This window comes from Frieseomelitta varia, unplaced genomic scaffold (genome assembly GCF_011392965.1).
Source record: "Frieseomelitta varia isolate USP_RPSP 00005682 unplaced genomic scaffold, Fvar_1.2 scaffold_185, whole genome shotgun sequence".
In the NCBI taxonomy this organism is placed as follows: domain Eukaryota; kingdom Metazoa; phylum Arthropoda; class Insecta; order Hymenoptera; family Apidae; genus Frieseomelitta; species Frieseomelitta varia.
Genome location: NW_025109583.1, coordinates 1,635,948 through 1,662,380, shown reverse-complemented (window position 1 = coordinate 1,662,380; position 26,433 = coordinate 1,635,948). Strand labels below are relative to the sequence as shown.

General features: G+C 29.1%; 1 protein-coding gene across 5 annotated transcripts in view; it reads right to left on the bottom strand.

Moving 5' to 3' along the window:
• The window catches only part of LOC122538996 (tetraspanin-5-like), a 131,818-nt gene that overhangs the window by 42,179 nt on the left and 63,206 nt on the right, over positions 1-26,433 (bottom strand). For all 5 annotated transcript variants that reach the window (XM_043673554.1, XM_043673551.1, XM_043673552.1 and 2 more), the window contains exons 2-5: positions 15,012-15,132; positions 5,065-5,138; positions 2,843-2,917; positions 1,639-1,737 (exon numbers count right to left, since the gene is read on the bottom strand). In XM_043673554.1, coding sequence (XP_043529489.1) covers positions 1,639-1,737; positions 2,843-2,917; positions 5,065-5,138; positions 15,012-15,132 — 369 coding nt within the window. The remainder of the gene's footprint in view (positions 1-1,638; positions 1,738-2,842; positions 2,918-5,064; positions 5,139-15,011; positions 15,133-26,433) is intronic.

Genomic DNA, 26,433 nt, shown 5'->3' with positions numbered 1-26,433 from the left:
CTCTGTGTTATATGTAAATATTTAATCATCAACTAAATTTCCATTATTTTCTATACTTAAATCTGCCAAACCGATCAATGTTATTTCAACCACACTAATTTTGATCAATAATGTATTCCTTGGGATAATATTTTTTTTTTTTTTGAATTGCTGTTAATCATATGCATTCTAGACTGCATATGATTAACAGCAACATCATACGCTTTAATAATAATAATTGGAGGAACTAATAATAAGTGCGATATTTAAAATACACATTTACAGAACCGAGTCATAATCCACTTTATCAATAAATTTTTTTATTTATCATAGTTCCAACATCACTAATAAATTTTTTTATTTATCATAGTTCCAACATCTCTAATAAATTTTTTTATTCATCATAGTTCCAATATTATTAGTAAAATTTTTTATTTATCATAGTCTCAACATCGCTAATAAATTTTTTTATTTATCATAGTTCCAACATTACTAATAAATTTTTTTATTTAATTTTTCACGGTTTGTCATTCCGATGTGCACACCTTACGCTATGCTAATAGTTTTTAATCGGATAAATATTTGAAAGTTATTTTGTGTCCGCTGATCCAATTTAAATTGCTAATTAATTTCATTCTATTCATTCCAATAATATTTTACACCTCGACGGTTTTAATGTTTTTGACTACTTTCGAATATGTACTTCCAGTTGATTAAAGACATTCTGTCAGAGATAATATTGATTATCATAACGTGAATCAAAAAATATATATATTTCATAAATATATATACACATTTAATAAATATATATATATATATATTTTTTAAGAAATGTACAGTGTTTATTTCGTCCATAAAAGCACCTGTTTACGACGATTCAGTATGATTAATACAATTATTAAGCGAACATGATATAGATGAAACCATTACGCTGTTGCCAATTTACTGTTGAAACACGAAATAAGCAACATTGTGTTATTGGTAATTATACAGAACACGGCAGACCTCATCGATTTCAATGATTTTCATGAATATATTGCCGAGAAATATAATTATACAGGGCGAGCCTCTTAACACGATAACTCGAAGTAATTTGTAAGTTACTCGCTGTACGAAAAAAAAAAAAAATGTTTCAAACAAAAGTTGCGTGACATATAATACATATAATAATCGTTCTGTTACTTTGCTCTTTCACTGAGATATAAAGGTTGCCTTCAATTTTTCAGATTTTTTTATCCATTAATCGACATTCTCTATAAAAAAGTATTAATCTATACGTATCAAAAGACTATTAGTTCAGGAGGTTATTTTAGTTTTAAAATCCATCGTGAAAAAATTTAAATTGTGGAAAGACAGGAACACTATTATTATGTTCGTACTATTCTTGTCTTAATTTTTATAAAATTGAACCTAAATTTAGTATAATTTCCTAAATTAATTTTCTAAACCAGGAAAAGTGTTTTCTAAACTAATAATTTTTTTTTGACATACGTATATCAAGAATATGTGTAGTTTAAACCAACGTTTATTATAAAAATTAATGTTAAAAATCTTCCTTTTACGTATGTTGCACTGCCGAATATATTTATATACATAGAATTTAAGAAGATTGCTCGTAATGTATATATAATATAGTTCTATATAAATAACGATACATACCCAATCCTCTTGAATCCAATCGATGAGATTCTGCTGATCAGGATCTTCCCGATAGTGAATGATGAACGCTTGGAAACCGCCAGTGGCTTGTGACTTTATCTGCACGTCAAATCGACATATTAATTCTGTTTTTGACAATAAGTTGCAGGTAATGTTGTTCAAATAAAGTTTGAACCTCAAAGGTTTAAACGTTGAGTCGTAAAAATTGAAATTCTCATTTTCATCAACTATTTTTAGCTGTATATAAATTTTTATAGTATCCAAATTTTCAAAAAAAAAAAAAAAGATCTACTTCATCTTGATAATAAAATTACATGTGTACTACTAAATATAAGTACATTCATACTACTAAGTATAAGTACATTTTTAATACAAATTAAGATTAACTTGATCATCATTGCTAATGGAATAATTGCAAATCGATCGAATTTCATATAATATTTTTTAAATACAATATGATGATAATAAAACATGATTTAAATAGTTTCACGAGCATGTATTTTATAAATATAGTTACGAAAATATATTTCAATATTTTTACGAACATTACTTTTAATATTCCATAGCATAATATTCTCTACGTGTTAAATTAAATAATGTCTTATTTCTCCTGTTCCCTTTCTTTCTAAGGTTTTCCTTTTATTATTATATAAAAATTGCATGACTCAAATCATATATAAATAAAATAAATGAACGTCATTGCAATAAATTACAAATTTTTTTAATTATAAATTATAATCGCAAATTATAAATGAATCTACAAATATTTGAACAAATCAATTTATTCAAACATTTTAATTAATACGTAATGAAAATGTACAACTTTCCATAAAAACTTAGTTAAAATTAACAAGATGGGAATATCAGACCTATGACATTATTTTTTTTATTATTTTTATCCACAGAGTACACTGGTGAAGTCCCTACAGAAGCTTACGAGACAATTATACAATAAAGTGCATCATAAATTTATGAAGAATTTTCCTGCATCAACCTACGCCAAATGTTATGAATATTAACAGAGGAAAATGTTGCGAAGCTTTTATAAATATCACTGAAATAGATACTGCCATTGTTGAAATCGTTTTCGAAAAAATTTAGTTTTTAATTAAAAACTCGTAACAATAAATTAATATCCATAATCCAATAAACAGTGTCTAGAAAATTTTTCTAAAAACATTAATAGATTTACAATGGAACTTACCCAGTCCTTAAAGACAAAGCCTAAAACACCGGCTGCCATCTCCATTAACAACAATAACGCCAGAAATATCGCATACTGGAATAAATATTATAAATGTAAAATCATGGAATTACGATTGCCATTTTAAATATAAAATGAGATGTAAAATTATATAATATCATACAGCGGCTTTTGTACAATATTATGTAATGGTGTAGTGTTGTATTAATTAAGGACAAAGAACTTCACATTTTTATTTGAAAAGATCAATAATTTCAATTTCAAAACTTAAATTGTTATATTATACATTATATTTAATACATTATATTTAAATTTAAATGAGAAATATATCGTCATATATGGTGCAACAAATAAAATAATAATAATGTGTTGATTATCTGGATTTTAATTCCACAGTTTTTCCTTTGATCAAAAGTAACTTTTTTCCTCCACGTATAAAACAGAACTTGTGAATATAAAACATGGAAATAAAATTTCTTTTAACATAAAAACAAAATTTAAAATGTCTTTGTGTTTGGAAAAAGAGACGTGTTCATCGTTTCGGAACGATTGCAAAGCAAACGCGTGGTAAAACGCGTAGAAAAGGAAATGTGTAGCATATTACATGCTTCAAGCAAAATTCTCACTGTTTTTCTACTGCAAAATGATCCAACGAAAATATGTTTGCTTTAGATATATATTTTCTATATCAAATATTTTGTGAAAATCGTATCAAACAGTTCTATTTTTCCACAGTTATTATTTCCTTCAATTGTGTATACTTGTATAGTAATATATAATTACACATAATGCAGATTAACATTTCGAGAGTACGATCATTCATCATCGAGTGTTCGTATTTATTTATTTGATTATTGACGATCCACAAAATGTAAAGGTTATAAATTTGCCTGATAATTGTTACAATATAACCACAACATAATAGCAGTGTTATGTAATCATCTGTCGCAATATTATGAATCGATTTGCCATACCGGAAAAGTTAGCATTAACAGCATTGTTGATTGTTTATTTGCTCGATACCTAGTAGTGTTTATACGGTAATTACAAATTCTGATTACAAACTGCACAATCCACGTCAGTTACAAATGAGTTTAATTACCACTTCAAATCATTGCAACGCGATATTTTTGAAATTAATTCTTAATTCTGTTAATAAATCAAATTAATGCTTTATACTATATTGTTATCTATGTTAAAGGCTTAAATGTGAGAATGAAAAGAATTGGCGAAGCACAAATGTGATAATTTTAATTTATGTATAATTACGTACAAATAATTTAAGTTACAAAATACAATGGTCTCGTCTATTGTCAGTCTCCTTCGACTTCAGCTGTCTGAGGGAACAAGCAATATATTTGGGGGAAACTTGAAAGCTGATTCTGTAGTTTCGTGGTAACAAAGGGAGCAATCCAAGTGCTCCTTTTACTTTTTAAGAAAACTTTGCCCAGTTTGTAGAATTGCTGGGACTGTGAGTACTCTTATACTCGCTCTTCAACGCCGACGACTATTATAAATCACTACAAGTGTTTATAAGTCGTTAACAATCAATGTGAAGCTATCCAGAGAACAATAACAATGACAGATATCAGACAAGTGCCTGTAAATCCTGTAGTTAAAGATAAACTTATATCCTTATCTTTCCATTTTAATATTACTTATTTCTTTCACAATTATTCACATTAGTTGGAATAATATAATTAATATAATTAATTTCTTTCACAATTATTCACATTAGTTGGAATAATATAATGTTTTAACACTAAACGTAAATGTAGTTTCTATTTACATTTTTGTGCAAATACAGTAGCCATTGATCTTTTTGTTACTACAATTTACTAAAATTTATTTACAATTTAAAAATCATTATAAAATTAATGCTAACATTATAACATGTGTGATATAATTGAAACTTGAATGATAATCTAAGAAAAAGTAAAATTATAGATTTCAAATTTATATTTATACGTACATGTACATGTATAATAACTGAATATATTGAATTATTTTGGTTTCACGAATTCTCTTTATTCGAGGAGCGCAGGAGGAACTTTATTTTCAATAATATCTCATAAATTTGAATATCCTGTGATTAAAAGCGCTTGGATTGAAAAGATTTTTCCATAAAATATAGAAATCTACATATGAAAAGATACGTCTTCGTGTGCTTAAAAATGATTAAAGTAATCCGCAAATGGTTTATTGAATATTCAAATGCTTACCGTAGCTAGGAGGCACGTATTTTCCCTGAGTGCACCAACACATCCCGTAAATCCGATGATAAATGTCACTGTACCTGCAAGAGAAGAAAAATTATTTGAATTAAATATATTACGTTGCTACTGTATTTATACTAAGTCTAGACGTTAAATTTGTCTGCCACTCTGTTCTATTTATTACGCGTGTACAAAATATCTAATTCTTATCTTTCACTCCTGAAGTCTTTTAAACTTTATCATCTCTCAAAGAATTACTTTATTTTATTCAGAAGTTATATTTATGGAATAACGACAAACGATGTATTACAATCGGATTGCGGATTTTTAAGTCCTCGTGAAAAATTTAGAAGTGCAAGAGTCTCTAGAATTTATATAAATCGTAAATATGAAATATTCAAAGCCAAGTACCTGTTATAACATTTATAAATGATTTAGGAAATAAATCTCTGTTTGGACTACATTCTTTTTCAACTGTGCTTCTGAAAATTTGAAATTGCATAAAGATACGCAAACTACATAATTATAATTCTTCAAATTTAATATATATATATATATATATATACAATATTCCACTGTATTAGACAATGGCTTTAAAATATTTATAAAGAATAAAAAATTATGTTTTCACTAAAAAAATATAAAGATCACATTGATCGATGCGCTGTCAGAATAATATATCCTTGATAATTTCATCGACTGAAATACCATTTATATACTGATCATACAACAGTATAATAGTGTATTGTAATAGTATAATAGTATAAAGTACAGTAGTATAATAGTATATAATATCGTAGTATATAATATACTATAATAGTATAATAGTATACTATAGCAGTATAATAGTATAGTACAGATTATAGTGTAATAGTATAATAGTATACAGTAGAGTAGTATATAATATACTATAATAGTATAATAGTATACTATAAGAGTATAATAATATAGTACAGATTATAGTATAATAATATAATAGTACAGTATAAAATACAGATTATAGTGTAATAGTGTAATAGTATATAGTATAGTAGTATATAATATACTATAATAGTATAATAATATACTATAACAGTATAATAATATAATACAGATTATAGTATAATAATATAATAGTACAGTATAGAATACAGATTGTAATGTAATAATAATAGTATAATAGTACAGTATAGAATACTGATTATAATATAACAGTGTAAGTAGTACAGCATAATTATAGTACACTCACAGTCAGCATAGCCAGTTTCATCTACTCGTTCGTGCTCACCACGCTATTTAACAATATTTCGAGCATAACGTGCAAACGAGAATACGCATTTGCACTGATATACAATACAAAGTATAAAGATCGAACGCATATGTGTAGTTTCGGTGCAAATGGATTTGCCGAATGATTATATAGAGATCCATTTAGTTTCCAACGTGTTACGTTTTTGCGCAAAAACTATGAAAACCTCTCTCCTTTTGTATATTTTCGTTTAAGTCAACTAACAACGAGTGAACCTTATATTCGTTAAACCGATGTCCGGTGAAAATGCTGAAGTATTTGTCAAATAAGAATAGAAAGAAGATAATTGGACTTTATAATAAGAAATGTCGACGAGTTTCTTTCGAGTAACGAAATGTTTTTTTTTTGAATCGTTAGGAATCGGAAATATCTTGTTGATAAATTACATGGCTTATGAACTACAGAAATATACATTTCTTGTATTAATAATAAATGTATATATACTATTTCCAAATAAAATAATGGAAAAATAATTTTAAAAAATTATATTTTCCAAATAAAATAACGAAAAAATAATTTAAAAAAAAATTATATTTCCAAATAAAGTAATGAAAAAATAATTTAAAAAAAATTATATTTCCAGATAAAATAATGAAAAAATTATTTAAAAAAATTATATTTCGAAATAAAATAATGAAAAAATAATTAAGGAAAATTCTATTTCCAAATAAAATAATAAAATAATTTAAAAAACACGTGTTTGTAAAATCACATCATTCAGTCTTTCAGTGACCACGCTATGTGTTTTATTTCTTTGGCGATACACAACTGTCACATTATGGTCCCCTCAGTATTATATAATTAATTTTTATTAACAAAATTGTTTTCGTGTCTTCAAAAGCAACGGTGATATTTAAAATATGTGATTCACCCTATAGATTTGAGATTGAAAGACGATATCTCATTTATTGATTGATTCTCTATTTGTGCGATGTATTGTAGTGTAATGTCCAATGAAAAGTAATATCCGTCTAAATTTCCTGAACAATTCAATAATTCAATAAGTCATCCGCAGTACTAATTGCTACGAGACCACAATCCTCTGATACGAATGTTGAGATACCATTAATAATTGCTGGAAGTTTCGTATTGAAAATTAGCAACTATGTCTCGACTAACAGTTGCACTCCACAAATGGAATTAATTATGTTTCCAAGGGGGATCTCTTGCGTGTAATTCATACATATACAGATAGAAAATTACGAAAGTTAGATAAGCAATTTAGTTCAATATATTTATACATGTAATGATAATTTTGTCTTAATGCGACTTAATCTTTAATCTTGTTATTTTTTAAATATACGTAAATTTTTATCTATTTGCTAAATTAACAACACGTAAGTTAAGTTTTCGAACAAACGATAACATGTGTGAAAAATATGTTCTATTTGATGGAAATAAAATTAGTTAATAGCATATAAAAATTGCTTTCTTTACAAATTTTCAATAAGTTTTCAACAAAAATTTGAGGACTAAATTACATAACTTTGAAATTCTTCATTTAATTTAATTTCTATCATTAACAGCATTGTCGCATCGACTGCACATCCCAAGGCGATTAATTATGAACTCCAGAACGGTAATAATTTTAAATAATTTTATGAATTTCAGTTTCCTTTTTTATACGAAATTAAGTATTCAACAGACATTATATTTTATTGATGTTACGAAGTGTACACGTTCACTGAGAGAATTTAATACGAATACTTGAAATTATGAAATTCAACTGTCTCAGTTTAATCATTTGTAATAATCATCCTACGAAAATTTCCATTTCATATTCTCTAAAGAGCATGGCGATGCAGTAGAAAAGTCACTAAATCTTCAATCTTAAATTTTTTTTTTTCTTATTTGTTCCGTGTGTTTAAGTCTAATTGTTCAGTTACAATTATCTTCCTTTTTTATATCATTATTGTTTGAGATCGTGTGGATTTCGATACAGTTATCGGTAATCACTAGTTTTTTTTATGGGATTAGTTCCGTTTTATACATGTTTGGTTGTATTTCATTTGTTAATTAGTAAGGTCTAGCGGGTGTTTCTTTTTCAGTCTTCTAGGGAGTAATAGTCTTTTGCCAGGTACCTGTGATTTTTGATTTTGGTGTTAATGAGTCCTTGCGCGCTTTAGTATTTTTATTTCCTCTTTGATGATTGGTGTTCCTAAGGTTTTTCTTGTGTCATCGTTTTTGACATACAATTGAGCGTTTATCACGTGCTAAATGTTTTAATCTTTTAGTTACATTTAAATTGTATGCAATTCGGGCAGCTCGAGCCACCGAGTTTAAGGATTCGAGCGTAGATATCAGCTTTTACAATTCGATCCTTAAAACCTTTGAGGCTCGAGCCGTAAAAGTTAGAAGCCGCGGCACGAGTTTTCCAAGCTGCAGACTCGGGAAAAACTTTAACAACACCGCCGAATAATCAGCCCTGGGGGAAATTTCTCATCGTTGCTTTGTTATCTGTTTTCTCCTTCTCCTTCCTCTCTGCAGAGGAAGGAGCATCAGTAATTAGAATTTTTGGTAAACGCATACATAAGATTAAATCTTCCATACTTTTCTGACACTCGGTGAAAAATTGTCCGCGTGTGTTTCAAAATCGTATAAATAAATCCAGTTGGCTTCGTTGCGGTGTGTGAAGACCTCCGTTGGTTTCTTTCAAAGGTATTTTTATATCGTAATAGCAAATAGACGAGTAGAGATACTATTAATTCTCAAAGATCGTAAACATTGAAATGCCTGTGAAGGCGTTAAAAAAATTTCTTTCACGACTAAGTTTATCATGGTATTAAGAGCTGAATGTCTCCTCTTTATAACGATTTCTCAAAACTTGCTGTACATTTTTCTTTTTTTTTTTTTCCCTATCGAGCTTTGACGTTAGACGAAAATGTAACGATTTCTTGAATTTTCATTATCTAAGCCTAACATTCAACGTTCAATAAAATGACGAGGAAAAGTCTTTGGCGATCAAAAGAAAAATATTTCATTTGCTGGGAGATTCTATCTCTTGTTTAAAATACCATTTTATTTAAAGCGTGCGTCTGGTATTTTGACCTCTTGCCACGCACGTCGAGAATCTTTTTCCCCCAAGTCGCAACATTTTTCTCAGTTTCAAGTATATTTAAGTATAACAACCTCCTCCTCCGTAATTTCTATCCAGTGATATCATACAACAACAAAGTTCGAAAGAGAAGGCAAGCGACGAATTATCGTATACGGTTCGGTCACTCGTTAAGGTCCGCGAGCCAGTTGCCAGAACAAGGGGTTAAGCGATGCTTGAAATGTTTCTTTTCTATTTACCCAATTTTAAATCGGGTACAATTGGTAGCTAAAATTTATTTCTCACTTCTTTTTGTTGGATTCCGTGTAATGGAGTCAACACGCTTACAATTTAGAAGAGTTTATTCCCTTACAGTCGTGGTCGTGTATGAAATAGGATGATATACAATGATTTGAGAATGTCTTAGAATATGATGAATGTCTAATGCTCTTAACGATATAGAATGTCTCTATAATCTGATTTAGAATGTTTTATGAGTGAGAATGTCTCTAAAGCATGTCCTTACATATATTTGGTTGTCAAGTGGAAGGGGAAGGAGCATAGATGACCAACTATTGGATCTCACCCTTATGACTAACTATTCGCAGTCCACTTTTATGTGGACTGTTACTAGCTTACTGTCAGTATTATAAACAATATTAAATTATTATATTATATATATAATATATTATATTATATACTATATACTATACTTAATATAAACAATATTAAATTATTATATTATATATATATAATATTATATTATATATTATATACTATACTTATTATAAACAATATTAAATTATTATATTATATATATATAATATATTATATTATATACTATATATTATACTTATTATAAACAATATTAAATTATTATATTATATATAAATAATATATTATATTATATACTATATACTATACTTATTATAAACAATATTAAATTATTATATTATATATATAATTATTATAAAATTATTATAAATTAATTATAATTATTATAAATTATTATATTATATATATTATATTATATTATATACTATACTTATTATAAACAATATTAAATTATTATATTATATATATAATATATTATATACTATACTTATTATAAACATTAAATTATTTGCATAGATTCAATTGGTCATCCAACATCTTATCGAGAAGTTTTCGTAGCTAACAGAAAGAAAGCAAGTTGAAAGAAAGCAAGCGCGTGTGTGTAATAAGATGCCACGTAAATTTCTTTCTCAAAGTTTAAACGTGCACGATAGAATATTTACGTGGAACGAGTCGCTGTGCTGTCAATCAGACGAGAGGAATGAAACGCGATTATCCGTAAATCGGACTCTTTCCTCTCCAAAGTTTTCAAGACTGCGTTCCTGGCCGCTTGATTTTTTGTTCTTTTGGAAACGGTTGACCAGATCACGTGCAAATTCGATTTAGCATTGCACAGCTCCAGGAAACGTTAGTCCCTGCTACGATGTTTGGACTGCTTGCAGGACATTTGTGGATTCTCATCATTACGTTTAGCTACACCACGAGTGGTTTTCTACCTTTTATGGCAAACTTGTCGGAATGCCCTCGTATTGTCTGTAGTAATAAATCCCATTCACAATGCTCTACAATGTTTCGACTATCAATTTGTCAATAACAGTAGCGTACGATATATGTGAAAATACTTATGTACATAAGTTATTGTAAAGTTTGCGTGTGTTTATGTATATGAAAGAGAAGCGCAATAAAGAGCAGGTTTGAAAAATTCTCGAAAAAGAGACGAAAGAAAAAAAAAAAGACGAAGATTGGACGGATAATCTTCTCCTATCTTGTATCTAGTATCTTATTAATTATAAAAATATATTACTGTGTATAATAATATTAATAATATTAATTATAAATTACAATATTCTTAAGTGATGTTTCTATCGAAATAATAATAATATTGAAATAATTAATACTAATGTAAATAATAATATAAATAATATTAATTATAAATTACAATATTCTTAAGTGATGTTATCGAAATAACAATAATATTAAAATAATTAATACTAATGTATAATAATATAAATAATATTAATTATAAATTACAATATTTTTGAGTGATATTTCTATCGAAATAATAGTAATAATGATAATAATAATAATCCCATATCCACGTATTATATGTGCATGAGTACTTGCAAGCACGCGTGCATAAGCGTGTGTGTATGCGCGCGTTAGCCTGTGTTATACCGTGAAGGCATGATAGCGAAGCACGTGCAATGGTTTCTGATCGACAACACGAATGAAGTTTATTGAACTTACGACGTGACGTTTATCAGAAATGAACTGCGAAGTTGGTTTCATCAAATAATCTTTCGTACGTGCGCTTCAAAATATTCTGAAAGTTTCTCGAAAGTTAACTCGCTGTTGTATGCTTCGTTTTTATTAAATTCTACAATACGTGCTCTAGACTAAAATTTACGTAACGCACCGTGAACAATTTTAAATTGTAACACGATGCAAATGCAGGATGAAATTTCATTACGTGAAGGTTTTATTCCTGGAATAAAATTTTTTTTACACGACTCTTCGTCTTCAGAAAATCAAGCATTTCTTTATAATATATTGAATTATACTAATTCCGGACTGGAATCGACAGAAGGTTATTCTACGTGCGAGAGTAAACGAAGAGAAAATTTTTTCACACGACACTTTGTCCCCGCGGAAGTTAAATTTAATACAGAAATGTACCAGGGGAATTTTTAATAACTCACATTGAAAGTCTATTTTCCTTCAAACGAAATCTTAAATTTGAAAAATTTCATATTTATATTTTCTATTGCCTTTTTCACGTAAATTGTTCGTTACTGTTAGGAATTGATAGAAATAAGTCCCGGCGATGGCAGAAATATTAGAACTCTCGTTAAATCTATAGTTTGTTGTTAGGAATTCATCAAATACTTTCAAACCTTGGTCCCTCGCGCACTCACATGCACAAACACAATCATACCCTAATATTTTAAGTTCTAGATCTGGGCGGCAAAAGGAAACAATCCCAGGCCTAGCTTTCGCTACAACAATTGCAACCGACACTCGGCAGGCAACGATTGGCTCGCTCTTGGACCACACAGGAGAAAGTTTCGACTCATTGTCAGGTTTCCTCGTTCCACGTCACAAGACAAAATTCAAGAATGTCTGACAAATCTTGAAATTTGCTTTTCTTAGAAAATGAATTCTCAAGGAAAAGAGTAAATTAAAAAAGAAAAATCTTTCGTGGATCATGAAAACTGGTACATATACATCCTGTACACTATTATTGTCTTGAAATGGTTACCTTCAAGTCAGTGATTCAAACGATCATTATGCAGCATTGTTTCTAGTACAAGTCAAGCGTAGTATTAGTATTGTAGTATCTATGGTGTCAAAAATTACGCCATGATGCTGAAAACAAACGTACTACTACGTACAAACGAAAATAAGAGGAAGAAGAGATGAATTTAGATTTCGCCTCCTTTGCGGTGGCAGCTGGTTGCGCGGACCATAACGAGTGACCGACACCGTGTACAATAATTCGTCGCGTTTCTTTTTCTTTTGAAAACTCGTCGGTGTGATATCACTGGATAGAAATTATCGAGAAGTATAATAATTTATTATTTGTTTTGCCTAGGTTACATTTAAATATGACTTAAAACTGAGAAAATGTCGCACAAAAAATTCTCGACGTATGTACGTGGCACGTACGTCATTCCAGCGCAAGAGGTTAACAGAACAAGTGCATTAAATATTAAAATGTTCAGTTATGTATGTTTCAGCTGTAAAAGAAAATGTTCGTACACTTAATCATACAAAGTCACTGTATTGTGTCTGAGCACAGCATGGCCGAATGTAAAGAAATTCGATAATACACAGAATCCCACAGACTCCACGTAGAAGGAAAGACATAAAACAGACACAAAAGATCCTTGGACTTTCTAGGAACTTCGTGATCCTTCGAAGGGATAAGGTTGCAGCCTGAGGGTGATAAATGACCGGAAATGGTTGATGCGAGGTATGGAACGAGTCGGACGAACTGCAGCTGTTCGATTTTATATTTATGTTCGATTTTATATTCTTTGCATATCTGTAACGTATTTTCTTACCAGCTACTTAATAATAATACTAAAAAATGAAAGAAAAACATTGACCTTTCAGTTATTAGCCTTTCGATATTGTTCGTGTTAGGTGAAAAATATTTTTTGCATCATCGCAATTCGAAATGACCCTACGAATACCATGTCTGAGTCACTGGCGATTCGTCGCACCGCGTCATTTTGAAAACGATGACGCACACAGTGAGAAGCTACATATTTGTGTGAGGCGAAAAATGACATCATCCCCACCACAGCTCGACCTTGCCGAGAATTTCCAGATGGCCTGGTATTCTCCCATCTCGGTAAGGGTAGAAATAAAGCCAAGCCTAGGANAAAAGGATCCTTGGCTGGCACCAAAAAGTCACGTAGCAACATTTAGTCTCTTAGCAACAGTCAGTCAGCCTTTCACGAGGAGAGAAGCGATACACATTTCCCAGATTCGTATCATACACGCAATATTTGTACAGTTAGTGAAATACAATCCACCATACAATCATCCTTTTATTACAATAAGCGTGCTAGGTGCTGTTTCTGTATAGAAAGTAATAACAGATACTCGCTTATGTGCTATTCATGCAAAAGAAATGTTTGCAATGCCCACTCAACAAAAATCCAAAAAATTATATGTAATGAATGCAATACTACTTCGCAGTACATATAATTTTTTTTATAATCTACCAATCTATTATTTATTTGTTTGTCGACATACAACGAAAATCCGAGCATAACTCGAAATCTGTTACATTGTATTATAGTTACGTCTAGAGCTCGAACAACCGTAACTGTGCTCGTACAGTATTGGTGGGAGTCTCGAGCTTGAGCCGCTATGATGTTAGTGAATTAACAGTGACTCCGGCATAGGTCACTATGCTGTGGTACTCGGAGGGTTAAACGGACCATGCTTTTTGTATATTTTGAAGTTTAACATTCTACAAATAAAAATAAGACCAAAATATCATGAAGCAAAAAAGTCACAATAAAAATACAAAGTGTGACAAACACGAGTGCGAACAACTTCAACAATATGTTAAAAGCAAAATTTACACGAGGGGAATTGATTATAAGAATCGAGATTGGGCGTGAAGAAATTCGACAAAAGTTGATGCGAAATATCGATCCACGATAAATTCAATAATATTTCGATAACAATTTTGCGTTCATAAAAGGTGGTGACGTTTTTCGAAATACACATACATATGTATGTGTAAGTATAGCTTTACGTTTCATATTTTTGTTACATTTTAACGAAGCTTTTATGAGCTTCCTTTGGACGAGAATTTAGTCTCATTTTTATCTGTAGCGATAAAGTTTGAAGCTAAATTTTGGAATATCCTGTATAGTAAATATTTTGCCATTTCGCTGTTTCGCGTACGACGTGCACGTTTGTAAAATGCAAATTAGTTAAAATCATTCTTCCTCAATACTGGCATATCTATTTACAAGGTTGAATATTCGTAAGATTGAAATTTTAATCGACTGAAATGAAAAGAAGGCTAATTTTTTTATATAGATCTTTACTTACCGACTAGAATGAGGATAAATGCTGGATCGAGCGCAACATTTGTCAGCCTAGACAAATTATTGAATGTGTCTTTCTCGGTCCATGCCCAAACACCTATCGCCATAATACCCAAACCCAGCCACTGTAATGACAAGAAAATACATAACATTAAAAATTAACCGCAACATACGATGTAAATTAAAAAATATTCAAATTCAAAATAAGCTAATTTACAAATATTTAAACTTAAAATGCTCTCCAACGATTTCGCTTGCATTTTCACTTTTCTAGCCTTGACATTTTCTCATTGCAAAGAACAATAATTAAAATTGACGAATAAAATCCGACAAATATACATCAACTGTACTCGATAAAAACAGAAAACATAATGTTGAATCGTAGAAAACGAAATATCTTTAACATGTTCAAAACAAAATGACATTTATTTGTTTCTTTTCCAGTATCAAGTGCCGCAATTAATACAAAAAATATATTAAATCAATATTCATATATATATTTTATGTACATTTAAATTACTATTTATGTTATATGTTACATGTATTTATACAAAAGGAAATATAAATAAATATATAAGACTAAGCTGGATTGAATTGTGTTAGATAAATTCTAGCTACGTTGCCTACTTAATCCTACACGATTTCATACTGCTCTTCTCCACTCAACGATCAGATCCACACTGTTTATTCTGCTCAATGATCAAATTCATACTGTTCACATATTTTCTCGACTCTAGTTTCCTCTCTTTCTCCCTCACGTATCCTCTTAATATCATATTATTTTACAATTATTGCATATATATACATTTATATATATTATATATATTATATTTATATTTATTATATTTATTATATTTATATATATTATATTTATTATATTTATATATATTACATATATTATATTTATTATATTTATATATATTACATATATTATATTTATTATATTTATATATATTACATATATTATATTTATTATATTTATATATATTACATATATTATATTTATTATATTTATATATATTACATATATTATATTTATTATATTTATATATATTACATATATTATATTTATTATATTTACATATATTATATATACACTGCATAATAAACTTGACCTGCACTAGATTTACTGTACACATCAGCAAATACAGTTTTCAAACATAACGCTTCGACAAATATATAATTTTCGATCCTTTGTACATACATACGTATTTCACAGTATGAGCTTGTTCTTCTTCATGAAGTGAAGTGAACAAAGTATTTAAGTGGGGGAAAGAAAAGAAAAGAAAAGAAAGAAGAGACTAAACGCGATGAAAAAAAAGTGAGGGGAGTCAAATACCGGTGTAGCAGATGTTACAAAATCGAACGCGAGGGCTTCCGAACTGCCCTCGAAAGGAACATCGCGGCCAGGATTCGGACAAGGCTGAAGCCATTGGATTTCACCCGCCTGCCATTTTCGGGACGGAAACGACGGTATAAGCGGACAGCGACGCGTTAGCAGAAACGATAAATGCATCGACAGTGGTTGTTCGTTTGACTGATTTTCCAACGGTGGCTAAATCCGGCTGTTGGAGAGTTGAACTTAACCCAATAACACGTCGAACGGAAAGTAAAAGCACGGAAACGTCACTTCGATGTCGATGGATACGTACGGACTTGAGAATAAATTTTGGTGTCGGCTCGCCGCGTTGATCATTTAAGCCGAGGGTTAATAAAGTTCTTGTTTTTTCACGAAAAAATCCTTTTCACTTACACGCAAAAAAAAAAAAAAAAGAAAGAAAAAGAAAAAAAATGCAGTCACTTTTTGATTTGAATCCTAACACAAGGCAATCACGAGCACCACTGGTGGACGAATGGACGCCGATTGGGGTGAATCTCTGGACGATTGGACATCACGCACGTGTTTCCTGTTGGGAAACAGAGTAATTTCGTGGGACTGGAAGAAACGGAGAGCCATGGCATTATCGCCAGCGAGGACGGAATGTATGAGCCTTTTAGGAGGGACAAGAGAAGTCATTCATCTTGGAGTATTCCTGCATGGACTCGGTACCGCGCATTCGGAGACAGTAACGTCGTATTTCGAGGCACGGAAACTAAATGGGAAGCCGAATGTTTCATGCCCGCGTGAAATACATTGGCATTCAGCACTATTTCGTCAGGAAATTATATAGAATATACTTTGAAAACCGAGATATGTCCCCGTAACAGCTAACACTCGATCAACGCGCAAGCGTTGTTTCCTCAAATGCAGTGGACGATACTTCAATTTATTCTTTAGCTTTGTGTTCTGTCAATTGGTGAGATATCTACAAAATAGTATCAATTGAAATGGCTTATTAAGTTAGGTGTTATTTAAAATATTTATATTTATAAATATTATATAATATATAATGTTTATATTTATAATAATAAAATATTTATTACAAGTGTTATTTAAAACATTTATATTTATAAATATTATATAATATGTAATGTTTATATTTATAATAAGAAAATATTCATTATGTGTTATTTAAAATATTTATATTTATAATAATACAATAATATAATATTTATATATATAAATTATAAATATATTATAATATAATATTTATACTTATAATAATATAATATTTATATTTATAATGATATAATAACATAATATTTATATATATAAATTATAAATATATTATAATATAATATTTAAATTTATAAAAATAAAATATTTATTATATGTGTTATTTAAAATACTTATATTTATAATAATAAAATAATATAATATTTATATTTATAAAAATAAAATATTTATATTTATAATAATATAATAATATAATATTTATATGTATAAATTATAAATATATTATATATATAAATTATAAATATATTATAATATAATATATATATTTATAAAAATAAAGTATTTACTATATGTATTATTTAAAATATTTATATTTTCCGTCAGGCTGTTTCTGAGCCGATACATGCTCAGAAAAATAGTACTTAAAAAATCAAAGATAATTTCATCCAAATTTGTTTCATCTTCGATCGATATTGAACGCCATTTACACTGGATGCACAGTACCTATGTATGTGGAATTATGTGCGCAAAAGTGCTACGTCATTTAACAGAATTGGCTTAAATAGGAGTAGCATCATCTGAAGCCATATGCGATAATGCGTACATATTTCGTGGCATAATCGTTCCTAATCCTTAGGGCTCAATTTATGATAATGTGCACCTATCGAGTTCACTATGCGTTCAATATACGAAACAAACAATACATATACTGTGTACCTATAAATCGAAAAATAGTAAGCTCGTTTCCAACTCTTTTTCGTGAATTTATCAGATAAATAGTAAAGAGCGTCTATATTCTAACGCTTTAGTAAATATTTGTCATTATTAAAGACTTTCAATATTATAATTTAAATAAAGATGTGTAACAATAACATTGAAAAATTCAATGCAATATTCTTTACATTATAAAATTTTCTATCACAAAAATGATTTTTCTGTGCATTTGCCTATGATAAAGTTATATTACAATATCTATCCTAATTGGTAGAAATATAAATCCTATTTATACTTAATGTACCTAGTTCTTTGCACGAAATTTACAAAATGACGTTTATCGCGGAAGTATTAAAATTACTAATCGTGAAAGTATTAATTGGGCGATATTAATGTTGGCCACATTAAATTTAATATTACAAATTAAAATTTAATTATCACTTTATATTAAAATTAAAACGAAAGATATTGTATTATAAGGAGAACTCGAGTTCGCGTCTATGTACTAGCTATGTACTATGCTTTATTAAAAATTGTTGGAAGGTTGAGCGTAAGGCAACGCCAAAGGCTATTTGCATATGGAAGTTAGCCATTCTTCTTTCAACCCCACAACTTCCAAATAAACTCAATTTTCTAGAAGTATTTATTTTGAGTACTTTCTTGAAGCTTTAACTTTGCAGACATTTTTAGAAAGGATTAAAAATATATAAAATATATAAAATAAAATATATAAAGTATATAAAATATTTAAATCTAAAAGACAATTAAACCTATTAATTGCTTAAAAAATATTTTTGTCAAACTTAATGTTGATTTCTGTTTAGGCACGACAACATAATTCTATAAATTTATTTATTTTAATTATATATAATTATTATTTATTTTTATTATATTTTTTTTTAATTATCATTTATTTATTTTAATTATTATCATTATTATTATCATTGATCACGTACGATTATGTATTAAAAGCCAGTTGTCCTACTGATAAATATATGTACATATTTTTATGTATGTAATATATCTGTATTTGTATGTATGTAACATATCTCTTTGTTGGTTGAAAATAGGAAAAAATGTCAAAGAAAAAAAGATGAATTGGTTCCAAGTGAGCTATATATTCACGATTGTACCTTTTGCTTTTACTATTTTTTCAAATTTTCCTTTTTCCTCTCTCATCATTTCACATAACAAGATTAAAGTAACACGGTCAAAAATTGATGAATACAAAAAATTTCGTAAAACTGTAACATATGAAAAATGTGTAAAATAAATGTAAAAGTGTCGCATATCCTTGTCCCTGTCTCTCGCAAAATAAATTTTATAAAATTTCGAGCGCCTAATACTTTTATATTACTCCACTATTTTATATTACTATTATATTACTCCACTATTTTATAGTAAAATAACAAATTTTATAATAAAATAAAATAACAATAACATATTTTATAATAAAATAAGATAATAATATATTACTCCACAATTTTATAGTAAAAAGGTATTAATACACAGAATGATGAAAGACTCGATGTAAGCAAGGAAAGAGGTATACTTTTTTTTCCACTTTAAAAAGTGATAGTTGAGAGGAAAAACCATTTTGAACTTTTCATCTTCGTCGTCTGACACTTTCTAACTTCAATTAAAAAGAGGATGGCGTCACTCTGTGCAGTGATTCGACATTTACAAAATTTTATTTTATATCAAGAATCATTCGTATGTCAATTTTGCACATGCTGAAGGATTGTCGAAATTAACGATGCAATCGGAGGACTATCGCCCGCAATAATCCCGCAACAATTCGGTGAATGCGGTAGTAGCACAATCTAGGCTGACCTGAAAACGCACTGATTCGCACAAGTGGAAATATTAACGAGCAGCGAAAATTTTTCCCTCGCTCGTGCACCGCTGTCGCGCATAAGTTTGTAAATTATTCTTCGCGACGATTTTCATGAAGCAGAAAAATATATGCATATAAATGCATTCGAAAAACCGGTATAGCATATATTTAAAATCTTTACATAATTTCTCGTAGTATAACGTTTATAAAAAAATTTGCCATACGAAATTCAAAACACAAACATACGAAATGTAATGAAAAAAATGTAAGACCGTTTTTACTTTGTGTAAAGATAATTTTACGTTTTTCGGTTAATTTTACTGCGCTGTTATTCCAACTCGGCGCACATGCAGGTATAATATGTTGTTGCTCTGGTGGAATAATGTGAAGAAAATGATTTTTAAAAGGACGAAGGTAATAGAAATTTTTCTAAGTTATCATTCTGAACTTGCATTCAGATTTGAATTATTCACAAATGATTCTGTTAAAAATTTCTAAAATCAGTCTTTCCGTGGAAAATTGGTAATCGACAGTTATTATTTATTAAATTTTGTCAGCAAGTATATTAATATAAATTATAGAATGTATTAGTGAACAAGTTAAGTAATAATAATAAAAAAAAAAAAATATTGACAAAATTTTTGCTATGAAATAAAATCAATTTTTTAATTATTATAAAAGAACTAGAAATTAATTGTTAGGTCATTACTGCCATGAAGTGCAATAATCAACATCTAATATTTTAATAATTATGTAACTGTATTGTCTAGCAATCTGAAATGTACAAATATTATGAAATATGATGGAACAACTTAAGTATTTCTAAATTATTAGTAACTGAAAATTTGTAAAAATTTGTAAAATTTGAAGATATTTTTTAAAAATTTTGATATGATGAAACATATATATTCATAGAAAATTATTATTATATTATTATGTATTAGATATACAAAAAGTTGGATAAAAATTTAAAAAACAAATTTAAAATTTAAAAAACAAAAGTAATATATACCATAAAAGTTCATTATTTTGTACATTACTTCGCAATATTAGCTTTGTAACTGTTAGTAATATTAGTTTTGTAATTACTTTTTAGTTGTCTATATATTATCCTTGTAATTATTCCATTTTGAATAAAATTATGGTTTTTTCCTTTTGTTAGAACAAGTTCTTTAAAATGTTCGATATTCAGATTTTGAAGCAGCAACTCTATCAAAAACATGGCAAAAGTTGTTGAAATCACAATATTCCCTTAACTGATAAAATATACAATGTTCTACCTGCACATTTTATACAGACGACGTTTCCTGTAATTCCACTGTTAGCACGGTAATTAATTATTTAATTTGCGAGACTCACTTTATACAGTATAAATGAGAATGAAATAGAATTTGTATGATGGGTATATAAAAGAAAGTTTATATATAATTCTACATAAAAGTACCAACGAAAAAAATACCAATTTTGTAAACAAGTTGGTATTTTTTCTTTTTTATGTACAATTCTACATAAAAAAATAACAATCTTGTAATTTAAAAAAAAAAAATGATCTCGAGACATTTTTTTATCAATACATGTACGCAACTCTTATTATGAGATGTTGATGATAATATCATATTTACGTAATCAAATTTTACAAATTTTTACAAATTTTACAAATTTTAAATACTGATAATTTAGAAGTACTTCAGTTGTTTCATCATATTTCATAATATTTCGTACATTTAAATGATTGTACGATTGGAAATTGTAAACTGAATATTCAAACGATTGGTATCATAATCGCAAGCGTACTTTCAAGAAATATTGTCGTTAAAGATTTACTCGTTGAAAAATTTTCAGTCATCTGCAGCGAAATTGAACGATATCGTATTTATAGATATCATACATTGTAATTTCATAATCTGCACTAACGCAATTAATTATCGTTCTTAAAACCGAAGACGGCTGAATGAAACGAGCGTGATGCGAACTGAATAATTGATTGTCGTCGCGGTCGATGCACTCGCCGAAAAATATAGGTAATCGATTGAACTGCTTAACACAATCTCGACATATTGCCATTAACCGATTATGCTTAATATCAGCAATATATGAACTACTATTACAAGTATATATTCTATTATTGTATTAGTAGAAAATATTTTTCTCACATAATTTCTGCTACGTTCACATAAATTTATCATAACGTCAGGAGATTATATTCTTTTAATAAATTTTTTTTTCTAAATAAATAATAGGGCATATACTTTAAATAAATAATAAAAGGATGTCTCAAAGTAAAGCGACGTGGCGATAATGAAAATTTGAAAAAATTGTTTTCGTAGCATTGAATTATTCTAAATCCAATTTGTCTCTAGTTTAAATGTTAAAGACAACTATTTTCAATGTTATGTTACTAATAGTAACTGACTTTAAGAAATAATATTCTGAAACTTTCGAAAGAACGATATTAATAAATTTCATCTTTAAAACTGGCAATTCACATAAACGGAAGTGATTCTGTTACAACAATTGTAAAATAAAAAAATTTCCATTTTTCAATCAGCTTCGGCGTTCATTATTCCAGACAGTAATGCACAGTGAAATAAAATCATGACATAATGCGTATAATGAATTTTAATTATTCACAATGAGAAAATTTAATTTCATCAGAAATTTAATACGAACAACAGAACTGCGCATCCAACAGAGTAGTAACATTTTCAACAATTTGTACAGTAATAAAATATACTATACGTGAATATCTCGTTGCATTATGTATTCTTTATTATCCAACGTAATAAACATGAACATATTGAATAACAAAATTTCGCAAGAGAAAGTATCATCTTACACTGTGTTCTCATTCTTCTACGTAGAACCTAAGATCGATAGTACTGTAGTATCATAAATTTAATAATTTAAACAATACAATAATAAATTATAAAATGGGCTATAAATTTAAAAAAAGAATCTAGCAAAACTTTGTTTCGTAAAGTTTCTTATACATCTTTGTAATAAATACGTCATTGTAATAAATGGTACTTCTCGTTAAAAGGAAATATTAAAGAAACATTGAAGAATTAATGTATAAATATAAAAATGTAACAACGTACAATCTTTGATCGTCGATTCTTAATGATTTTTTTAAAAGTAACCTGCTGTTTGTTATCTATCCAGTTTTTTGTTTTCTCTTTTCATTAAGATCAAGTATTAATTGTCCGCGAATAAATGGAAATAAACTGGTTCAGAATGGAATAAAAAAATGAAAATAGGTCGATCATTTAATAGCTTTTATCAGCTTTTACAATGCTGCTTCCCAGCATTTTTGGTTTTTGTACTCTTACTTTGGTTAGTAATCAATACACCGTCCGCATGCGTCTAGACGTGTTTACTCTCTTCGGTGCTATTACGATGCATTGAAACTTTTATTCTGCGATTGATACCGAAAATATCCGTCTCGAGTTTCAATATTTATAAAATTATTGGATAAAAAACGGACATTTCAGTTCTTTGGCATCGAGTTAACTGTTAACATTTTCAACTAAATTTTCGTAACGTTACACATGTAGATAACTTTTGACATTATTCTCTGATAATTTCGAGAGAAGCAAGAATTGGATTTCAATTTTTTAAATAACTTCGTATCCTGAATAATAAAATAACATTTTTTTCTGACAATATACAGTGACTTCCATTAATATTCGGATACTAAATTATTATGAAACAAAAAGAATCGTACTAGGCTTTTAATTAATTTTAAGCGAGTCGAAGTTTACTATTACACGATTTCTTTTGACAAAATTAGAACAGTTTCAATATCCAGTATCCGGATATTAATAGAAGTCATTACAATATTCGAGATATTAAGATGTTCGAAGAATAAGATAATAATATTAAGCAAGAAAGAAATTCCAGCGATTCGTAAATGTTCAATCTTTATATATCTGTTTTAGTTATTATGAAGAAATTATAACCGTTCGTTAGGATGATATTTTCAGTTACAGTCAGAGTTTAAAAGGAGTACTTCGACACGTGAAATTTTAGGAAACGAAATCGAAATTGTAAAATAGAAAATGAAAAGTATTAAACGATTATTGTGACTTTTCGTCAGCAGATTGTCAAAATATTTTGACATCATAGGTAAAAGATGGCCACAGTGTGTTTCAAATAAAATCGCATAAATATTATGGGGAGGTCGGTACAGGCGAGCAAAGTAAACTCAAGTTAGCATAACATAAAGCGATATCTCGTCGCGTGAAATCTGTATTTCGAAAATATTGGATTAATTGAAACAAAATTATTCGTCATTTTCAGTTCGTCGTCGATAACGCGATTATTACTTGTACTCGTTCGCGTTAATAACGTTAAACGTGACGTAATAGCATCAAAATTATGATAAAGGGATAATTAAAATTCGATATAAATATCCGGCGAACTGAAGTCGCACAAACGAATGAAAATTGAAAAAGGAAAAAGAATTGAAATATCGGAAATTGATTATCGATGGTGCCGAGCCGATAACTGAAAAACTGAGATATTAATTAATATCTATATTTGATAAAGAATTTAAAGGTTGTACGTAAAAATGTACGAACAATAATAAATACTTATTACTGTCATGATATTAATCATCCACTGATTCTCTGATTCGATCTTTTCGATAATTAAATCCCATGCAAGATGATTCCCTCTCGCAAAAAGAAAAATCACTTGTTATCTAGCTGCATCACGTATCACCTATCGCATCCGAAGTAGCGCGTGCTCCGAATGAAAGCAGCAACAAAAGTTCACGTGAACAGGGTACTTCTGAATACAAGCAATAAAGTAACAAACTTCATTCTGTGAGAACAAGTTTCTTATGAATGTAAAACTACAAGTTCCTGCACCTTATCTCAACATTTTATTCAAAACTGATCCCCATTGAGAGCTAAGAAGGCGTGTATTATTTTGTTTTAAATATAATTTCCCCAGTTAGTTATCGTCGAACGTAATTACTGAACACAATTTCTTACAAATGAACAATAAACTTGGAGACAACGCAACTCCGACGAAAGTCTCTCGTTTCACCTTCACCAGACGAGTGATTTCAATAGCAAAGAGAATCTGCATGTTGCGACTCCTTACTCGGGACATCTCGAGAATGTTCGTAATGATTGTTAAATTTAACATAGTGACCAATGCCGGAGTCACTGCTAACTCACACCGATACTTCGCTAATAAATAGCGGCTCACCCCCCGAGACCCCTAAGCTTGAGACCCCAGCCAATACTGTACGAGCACAGTTACGGTTGTTCGAGCTCTAGACGTAACTATAATACAATGTAACAGATTTCGAGTTATGCTCGGATTTTCGTTGTATGTCGACAAACAAATAAATAATAGATTGGTAGATTATAAAAAAAATTATATGTACTGCGAAGTAGTATTGCATTCATTACATATAATTTTTTGGATTTTTGTTGAGTGGGCATTGCAAACATTTCTTTTGCATGAATAGCACATAAGCGAGTATCTGTTATTACTTTCTATACAGAAACAGCACCTAGCACGCTTATTGTAATAAAAGGATGATTGTATGGTGGATTGTATTTCACTAACTGTACAAATATTGCGTGTATGATACGAGTCTGGGAGATGTGTATCGCTTCTTNTCCTCGTGAAAGGCTGACTGACTGTTGCTAAGAGACTAAATGTTGCTACGTGACTTTTTGGTGCCAGCCAAGGATCCTTTTTCCTAGGCTTGGTTTTATTTCTACCCTTACCGAGATGGGAGAATACCAGGCCATCTGGAAATTCTAGGCTGTGGTGGGAATGGTGTCATTTTCGTCTTACATAAATATGTAGCTTCTCACTGTGTGCGACATCGTTTTCAAAAAAACGCGTTTCCAGTGACTCCAGCATGGTATTCGTAGAGTTAATTATAGTAGCCAGACTGTGAGTGTCAATGCGGCAGGATACAAAAAATAGAAGGCACATAGCGCGTAAAGATACGTAAATTTGTATAAATTACTCGAATATTTGTGTTTGTCAATGTCAATGTCAATAAATTTCTGGTTTAACAACTTTTCTTAATTTTGGCTATTTCGCTGCCGTTTCATTTTATTGCCAAAACGAGGAAAGTCGAAAAAGTTGTAGACATAAATAAACAATCGTAGGCTAATGATAAGAACAATTATTTAGCATGTATGGCCACTACTGAATTATTGTATTGCAATTATATTCCATTTTATTTGATAAATCACCATGAATGTGACAAAATGTAATAAAATATAATATGAAATAAAATAAAATAATATAAAATATAATATAAAATGTAAAATATTTATATATGTT